General features: G+C 40.3%; 2 protein-coding genes across 2 annotated transcripts; both read right to left on the bottom strand.

Moving 5' to 3' along the window:
- Window positions 1-227: 227 nt before the first annotated feature.
- Window positions 228-1,536, bottom strand: LOC131246762 (uncharacterized). The gene has a single exon (XM_058247150.1). The coding sequence runs from the start codon at window positions 1,210-1,212 to the stop codon at window positions 1,003-1,005; it is 210 nt and encodes a 69-aa protein (XP_058103133.1). The 5' UTR covers window positions 1,213-1,536; the 3' UTR covers window positions 228-1,002.
- Window positions 1,537-8,038: 6,502 nt separating this feature from the next.
- Window positions 8,039-8,974, bottom strand: LOC131246761 (uncharacterized). The gene has a single exon (XM_058247149.1). It carries the CDS (start codon window positions 8,862-8,864, stop codon window positions 8,655-8,657), a length of 210 nt encoding a protein of 69 aa, XP_058103132.1. The 5' UTR covers window positions 8,865-8,974; the 3' UTR covers window positions 8,039-8,654.

Below are 8,974 nucleotides of genomic sequence, written 5' to 3'. Positions count from 1 at the left end.
CGTCCAATTTTTACCAGCCATAATCAGATCGCTACCATCATCTGTCCAAAGCGCTTGGTAGAATCATAATCAATCCAAAATGGGGCCCATCGAATTGATGGTTTGACCAATTTACTTCTCTATTTAATCTTGACTGTCCAATTTTCCTGATATTGATTGGATGGCTAGAACCATCCGATCCATGTGAATTTTTCAGGATGGCTTGGTAATAGTTAGATGGAACAAATGGACAGTCTGGATCGAAAATTGGTTGTTCCTTGTATCATTTAAAAGCTTTGGAGAAAGTGGTTAGCCGTCTCAAAAATACATACGTATATATAAAAAGAAAACCGTATCAAATACAGAAACAAAAATACCAATTACCAAAAAAATAAAAGATAGAAATGCTACTTTGCAGTCCACTACACAAAACGCACTACACCTACCAAAAAACCACACGAGTGCAAGATCCGGTCCATCCATCAGGTAGGCTCACACCGATAACTTGCTCTGGACAAAAGATTCAGGCTCCTCTGCTTATCACGTGCGAAACACGTGCTTAATTTGGACTGGTGGTCATCATCTTGCGTCTTTCTACGTGAACGTTGCCCAACTCATGAGTAAGATGGCCAGACTTTTGGGCCAGAGAAATTAACCTGAGGGGCCTACCAGTGAATGGTCTGGATCTCTCATACGTGTGCGATGTTGGCACGTGTGAGGCGCTGAGTTTGGCGAGTGCAATCAGCAACATCAAGAAAAGGGAGGGATACCGGATACATGACCAAGGTTTCAGACGCTTGCCGACCCCACTTCTGGGGAAGTGTGGTGATCCAAGCCGTCCATCTGGGTGACCCCAACATATAGATGAGGTGATCCAAGAATCTGGACGGTCCATTTATCAGAAGGGCCACAGAGTACCAAACATCAGATGTGTCCTACCAGAGTTTCAGACCATCCTGATTCTTGATCAAGGGCATATACACATTGGGGGACACCTAATGGACGGCTTGGATGGAAGGGGATCTAACCGGTGGTGATGTGAACTCCAATAGCAATGAGGAAGATAGTGATGAAGCCGAAAAAGATGATGGTGTGTACGCAGATGGAAACAGGACTCGTCTGGAAATTCGCAAACTCCACAGCTCTTTTATTCCCAGGCAGCTGAAACAGAAGGCCTGGAGTCAACAGCACAAACAGAACAACGGCGATCACAACTGGGCCCCAGTCTGCCATCTCTCAACGGTTTGGATCTCTCTCTCTCTCTCTCTCTCTCTCTCTTGTAGTGTTGGGAGGGTAGAAGAGGACTGAGAATTCCAACGCCATTGGAATCGACGCTTTGGCCACGACGAGCGTGCCGGCAGAGGATTAATAAGATGCGCGACCCTATGGTGTTTAATACGCGGGTTTCCAATCCTGGCCAGTGGAGCCCACTCTCCTGTAATCTACACCGTTGTTCTGGTGATTCTGACCGTGGATGGATTATGACTCAAATATTTTCTGAATATAGCTACTTAGATTTTTTTATTTGTGGCTTAGAAATGGACGATTAATAAGAGAAATACCGCCACAGTAACTTGAGAATTTTGGAGCATTACATCACGTGTGGGACCCACAGGTGATGTATTCGTCTTATCGACACCGTCCATACGTTTTACCAAATCATTTTAATTGATGGTTCCAAAATGGAACCATATCCAAGGATCATGTAGACCACACCAGTGGAAATAGTGGTGATAGTAACGTCCACTGTTGAAACCTTCCTGGGGCCCACATTGAGGTTTATTTGCAATCCAACCTGTTCATAAGGTAACGCAGGCATGGATGAAGGGAAAAATAAATATCTTATTGATAAAAAAAAACTTCTGGGTTCCCCCAAGAAGTTTTCAACGGTATGGATTCAATTCTCACGTTTTCTTGTGGTGTGATCCACTTAAGCTTTGGATATACTTCAATTTTGGGCTCATGACCTAAACTGAGCTGAAAAAACAGATGGACGGCGTGGATAAAACATAAACATAACGTTGGGCCCGACAAATTTTACTTATTCCGTACGCTGTCTGCTCTCTCATTTCCCACAAGAAGACAAATGGTTTGTAGGTATTGGAAACCCGGTCCATACGCGGTAAGGGGATGGTTTGCTGGAATACATCCGATGTACTGGAATACACTACTTCGGGATTTTAGCTTCTATGTCTCATTTGCCAATGATCTAGACCGTTTATTCGATGAATCTCGCTATGTATGGTGAAAGTGAAAAAAAATAAAAAATAATTACGAATCCCTCATCCAACTGTAGCTTTTTCACATAAACGGTTTGTATCATTGAAATAAGAATCAGTATCCGACGGTCAGATCCCCGATGTATCATACGGCAATACTCCGAATGCATAGGAGCAAACTTTGGAACGGGGGAGTTTTTTGATACTCTGGCTGCATATGACGCTTAATACGCAGGCACTGAGGAATAGTACACGTGGCATGTATGAACTAAAATTAAACCGACTACGTTGTGGAAAACACTTTCTTTAAGTTATGATAAAAAAAACGCATGTTGTTTGAACAAATTTAACATCTGATTCGTGGACACTTGTTCGTTGGAACTAGACCATTGGATGCTTTTCATCATTAACCGTCCAATGAAGTGGCCATCAATCTGATATTCAGACGATTAAGCTGCAAGATGATTTTTTGGTCATAATAAATCCAGATTGGCACACATAATTTAGACTGTTCAATTTGAATTAGTTACCTGAGATGCGTACAACTTGTAAGTAATTTCCAAGTGCCAGCGTATCATCTACCGTACTCTGCAAGAGTATAAAAGTTCTTCTTCTCAGTGGTAAAAGACACGCACGTCACATATCATGTAATGCGTTGCCGGCAAGATGGCGGTATTTGAGTCGGGACGAAGATGAATTATACGGTCCTCGAGCGAGGATATGCACCTATCCACGAGTTTTATTTTTAGTAAGTGGGGGCCATGTTTTAGTGATGAGGATAGATAAGCCATGCCTGAGAATCCAATGGATGGAGGAGAGAGAAAGTAATGGTTAAAAGAAAATCAATTATTAGAGAATTAAAAAATAAAAACTCCATAAAATACTATCATTTATTATTATTATTATTTTTTTAAATGGAAGGCGGGCTGAACGGTATTTAACTATATTAGTTGGAATTGACACCATTATTATATAATGATCATATACCTAAACATACTATGATATTTTGATTATCCAAATATCTCATGTTTAGATCAAATTATGGGAATAAATTCTTCTTCAGGAAAAAAAAATAAAATCCTATTAGATGCAATTTGCATTTGGTTGACTATGGAATTATAATTAATGGACTAAATTTCACAACTAATGTGTGTTACTTGTATACACCTATGCAACTTGATTGTCACGTGTAAAGGACATGTAGATCAAGAGTAAGGATAAACCACCTACATCAATGTAGGTTCCACAAATGTAGTGGATTTTGAAATCCATACAACTGAAGGTTGGAATTTACAATGAACCAAATACAATACCATACCACTTAATGCTGAGTCTTACATCAACACTTAATGTTCTAAGTACATTTTTTTAAAAAGGATTTTGCTAATGCTGGCGGCTTCATGGGAAACCTCTTAAATAGCACATGGGTAACTTATTGTCGATATAAAATGTTCATTCACTCATTCATACAACTAGGAGCAAGCCATAAGTACAATAATCATATTATTTGGGATATTCTAGACTTATGCTCAATAGAATGAAAATGGGTGATTAAGATTAATTAGAGAAATAAAATGAGTTCAAACATCATTTTGAAACATCTAATAGAAACACCTAGCTTTGTAATTTCTTATGATTTTAAAATAATACTTTGATTTGATGATCCTAATCATATGATTTATGGCTCGTAAATAATGGATGGTTGTAACAAATTGGCCGCATTCAAACAACTAGGATTTCTAATCAGTATGATTCTTGTACTTATATGAATGAATGAATGTTGCACATTGATGATAAACATGTGGGGGGCTTAAAAAGTTAGGCACATTGCTAAGGTCCCGTGAAGTTTTGGATGTTAGCTAAACACTTTTCAATATATTTTCATTAAACGACTCTATTGGGTTAAGTGAGTTTCATCAACCAATCTTATTCTAGTATTTTAACTTAGGGTTGTCTAATAAAATTTATTTTAAGTACTTATTACTAAATTTCCATATTTTTAGTGATTTTTCTTTATTTAGGGTACTTTATAAATTCATATAATTAAGTGCTTTCAATTTTCATTGAAAAAATGGGTCCTGTTTTCAGCTCCCATCTCACTTAATACATCAATAATTTAAAATGATAACAATGCATTTTCTTTTCTAAAAGAATGACAACACCTTTTGAGCTACTAACCATCTCATATGATAGATGTAAAACCTTAATCTCCAGTATGCTAGACTCTTAGGAGTTTCGACCGCCAATCAAGGGTTTGAGTATCCATAGGTGGTGAAATCCCACTAAGGTGTGAGTGTGCGTGGGGGTGTGATCTCCCGAGCCTTTTGAAATGCGTGGTCACTTGCTTAGAATAGAAATTGAAGGGTATATAGAAATTAGTGAATTGTCATGCCACATGTATAGTAACAACAATTTTACATTATGGCTCATTTTTTTTAGGTATTTATAAATTCATTTTGGTAAAATGGACCACAAAGGTAGTTGAGAGTGGAGATGAACCAGTGACGAATCCACCCATCAATGGTTGCCCTTAAGTGAGCTCCATGGATTATGTCCAACATCTGATGATTGTAACCATCACATCATTATCATTTAACATGAACAGCAAAGATCATTTTTACAAAAAAAACAAAAAACAAAAGGGTCCAATAAACCATTTGATCAATCTATTTGTTGGAGCCCATTATAGATTGTTCATGATTTTAAAGAGTCACTTTTATTTGCATGATAATTCATACGTGTGAATGGTTATGATTGTCCCATTACCAAAATGAACGGTCATAGTATTGTTAGTTGACCATGTACTAAATGCAACTCCACCTCCCTTCCCCCGTGCACGTCCATCTAAGTGGGCCCTACCATGGATGGCTGATAGATCATAACCCACAACGATCAGATAACTCAGTCCATTTACAGAAATGGACCATTTTCATTTTCAACCATCCAATTTAACTATTGAATGAAATGGACCTTTTTCATTTTCAACCATCCAATTTAACTATTAAAGGCCGATCATTTTCTTTGCTGTTTGGACCATCCTTAGGGTGGAAGTTGACCGTTGGATGGTAAGTACATTTAACATGTGATTCAATAAATTTAAATTTATGTGGGAATGCCGAGGACACCCAGATCCATAGCTCAAGTGGACTGAGTGGAGATACTCCGTTTCAACACTTGAGGTCTTGGTATCGATCCCTATTGGGGGTGGCTAACATGGAGTGTGTGTACTGACATGAGTGTGTACTTACAAGCTAGCCAAAAAAGAAAAGAAAAGTGGGAATGCTGAGGTGGCACGAGCACAACGGTGCATGCAATTACATTAAGACCTACGATAGTGCCCATTACCTTAGGACTTAGGTTTGGGCTGGCCCACTAGCATGGTTTTTTTTTTTTTTCTTCTTATTTTTTAGTTCTTTATCCAATGAATCCGGATCCTTTGCTTATCAATCTTGATTGTTGCAATCTAATTGGACCACATCATCGTACGCTGCATTTAATGTAATACTAATGACGACGTCATCAACAATCACAACACAGTAAAATAAGATTTTTTTTTTTGCTTGTGGCAAGCAGAAGATCTGGATTCTTTTATGACCCAGTGGCTTGGACTGAGTCATTGGGTCCTGAATGGAGCCATGAGTTGGCCGAGTAGCAAGTGACTCAGATGAGTGACTCAGTACGTGATCGGACACGACAAAGTGTGATAAGAATAGGTAGAGTTCAAGTAGCATAAATCAGTCTGAGTCAACTCGGGCGAGTCGCATTAGACACTGCAGTAAGGGAAATTGGGCCTTGGCTCTTTGTTAGGCCTCTGACAGTTTAAAAGTAGGCCCGGACCAGCCCAAATGGCCTAAAATCAGAACGGTATTGAACTCATGTGCCATAGGCCCCGTACAGATCCATCCCAAACTGGGCTCGATCCCAGCACGATGTCCGGCCCAAGCCCATTTACTGGCACAGGGATAAAACATTGCCACAATCTTATTTATTACTTTTCATACATTTGACCGTCCGTTAACTGTTTTTGTTTTCCACCATTCCTTTAACGGTCATAAATCAGATCGATAGAATTGTCTAGTAGGAGTGATTTTTGAGACATAAACCATTAATGATATGTCCCTGCATATGGACGGACCTGATTTGCAAAGAACACTAGCACGTGTCCTGTAGGAGAGATGGTTGTAACATATTAAGGTTCTTTCTGCTCTACCATATCATCTTCCTTCCTGTTGTGGACAGGTTGACGGGCTGATACGTTCGCTGACGGAAGCGGATTAGCCAGTGTACACCACCGACCCGGTGGTGTATTGACGTCACATAAAGTTATGTGGGCCCCACCATGAGTTAATGTATTATATCACAGATACAAAGATTAAGTGGACCGCACTCCAGAAAGCAAGCAATGGGGGATTGAACGTCTACCATTGAAACCTATCAGAGAAGTTTTGGATCAATATTATATTTGTAGGTTTGTGTGATCTTATGAGCAGATTAGATGAAAAATAAACATTATGGTGGGCCTGCGAATGTTTTAACGGTGGAATCATTACCCCCCCTGTTATTTGTGGTGTGGTCCACTTGAGCTTTGGATATGACTCATTTTTGGGCTTATGCACTAAAATGATCTGGCCAAATGGATGGACGGTGTGGATATAATAAATACATCATTGTATCAGTGTGGGCCACGTAACTTTGTATCAAGCAATCTCAACCATCCAAATGAGGGTTATTAAATGTAATGAATAAAAGTATAATAGGGAGTGGCCCGACTTCCAAGAGAAAATGAGATGACCAATTGGGCCATCGATTTGACGGTCCAGATTGTGTTAGGATTATGGTAATGTACACTTTACCAGATTTCTTCATTTCGAGAGAGGAAATATTAGATCCGATCCATCCAATTTTCAACAATTGATGAACGGCTAGATCTCGCACATGCATGCCACGTAGGCAAGTCTCCGCACATCAGGACATTTCATATCCCACCACACGCAAAAGAATATAAAATAAAATAAAAAGAACAAACCATCATAACACTTCCGGAAAAATAACTGCAGTCACTCACACGTGTGAGATATCAGAGCCGCTCGTTAGGCCATCTTGACAATGTAGATGCCATGCACTATGGGATCAGTAAGCGGGACGCAACTGTACATAAATAAATTAACGGTTAAGATTAATTTTCAAACCGTACGTACATTTCTGGCCCACTACCGTAGTTACCTGTTTTCAGATGCAAGGATTGGGACGATCACATCCATCTTACACACGTGTGACTCGTGTCGACGTATGATGAGAGTGCACCCGAGCAAGTGCCAAACCCCAGCTAATCCAACACACAGAATTTACTTGATTTAATTTTTCTTGATATTTAGTGGAGTGGATGATCCTAACCCTTTGTTAGAGCCGTCCAGTTCTCACCGGCCATAGATCGGATGGCTAACATCATCCGCCCAAAGCGCATGGTAGAATCATAACCAATCCAAAGTCGGGCCTATGTAATTGATGTTTCAAGATGATGGTCTGACCAAATTTATTTCTCTATTCAATCTTAACTGTCCAATTTTTCTTGATATTTAAGAACCATCCAATCCATGTAATTTTTTCAGGATGGCATGGTAATAGTGAGATGGAACAAATGGACAGTCTGGATCAAAAATCGGTTGTCCCATGAATCATTTCAAAGCTTTGGAGTCAGTGGTTAGCCGTCCCAAAAATATGTATGTATAAAGAAAAAAATAACAACCGTATTAATAAAATCATATGATGCCCACAAATACAGAAATAAAAATACCGATAGCCGATTAAAAAAAGAAAGAAAAAAGAAAAAAGAAAGAGAGAAATGCTACTTGCAGTCCGCTACACGAAACGCACTACACGTGCCAACACACCCCATGAGAGCTAGATCCCAACCATCCATCAGGTGGGCCCCCAATAATAATGTGCTCTGGATAAAAGATTCAGGCTCGTCTTCTTATCACGTGCGAAACACGTGCTGAATTGGACTGCCAGTCATTATCTTTTAAACGTACTTTTACGAAAACGTTGCCCACTTCATGAGCAGGATGGCCAGACTTTCGGACGAGAAATTTACCTGAGGGGCCCAATTGGTGAGTGGTCTGGATCTCTCACAAGTGTGCGATGTTGGCACGTGTGAAGCGACTGAGTTTGGCGACTGCAATAAGCAACAGCAAGAAGAGGGAGGAATATTAGCCCAAGGTTTCAGACGCTTGCCGACCCCACTTCGGGGGAAGTGCGGTAATCCAAGCCGTCCATCTGGGGGACCCCAACATGTAGATGACATGATCCAAGAATCTGGACGGTCCATTCATCATAAGGGCCAAATACCACCAAACATCAGATGTGTCCGACCTGAGGTTCAGACCGTTCTGATTCTTGGGCAAGGGCATATACACATCGGGAGACACCTAATGGACGGCTTGGATGGAAGTGTATCTAACCAGTGGTGATGTGGACTCCAATAGCAATGAGGAAGATAGTGATGAGGCCGAAATAGATGTTGGTGTGTACGAGGATGGATACACCACTCGTCTGGAAATTCGCAAACTCCACAACTCTGCCATTCCCAGGCAGCTGAAACAGAAGACCTGGAGACAACAGCGCGAACAAAACAACGGCTATCACAACTGGGCCCCAATCTGCCATCTTTCAACCGTTCGGATCTCTCTCTCTCTCTCTCTCTCTCTCTCTCTCTCTCTCTCCTTCTCTTGTAGTGTTGGCAGGATGGAAGAGGACTGAGAATTCCAACGCCATTG

Source organism: Magnolia sinica, chromosome 5 (assembly GCF_029962835.1).
Source record: "Magnolia sinica isolate HGM2019 chromosome 5, MsV1, whole genome shotgun sequence".
NCBI lineage: Eukaryota > Viridiplantae > Streptophyta > Magnoliopsida > Magnoliales > Magnoliaceae > Magnolia > Magnolia sinica.
Note: the sequence above shows the minus strand (reverse complement) of the source record. Positions and strands in the feature narration are given on the sequence as shown.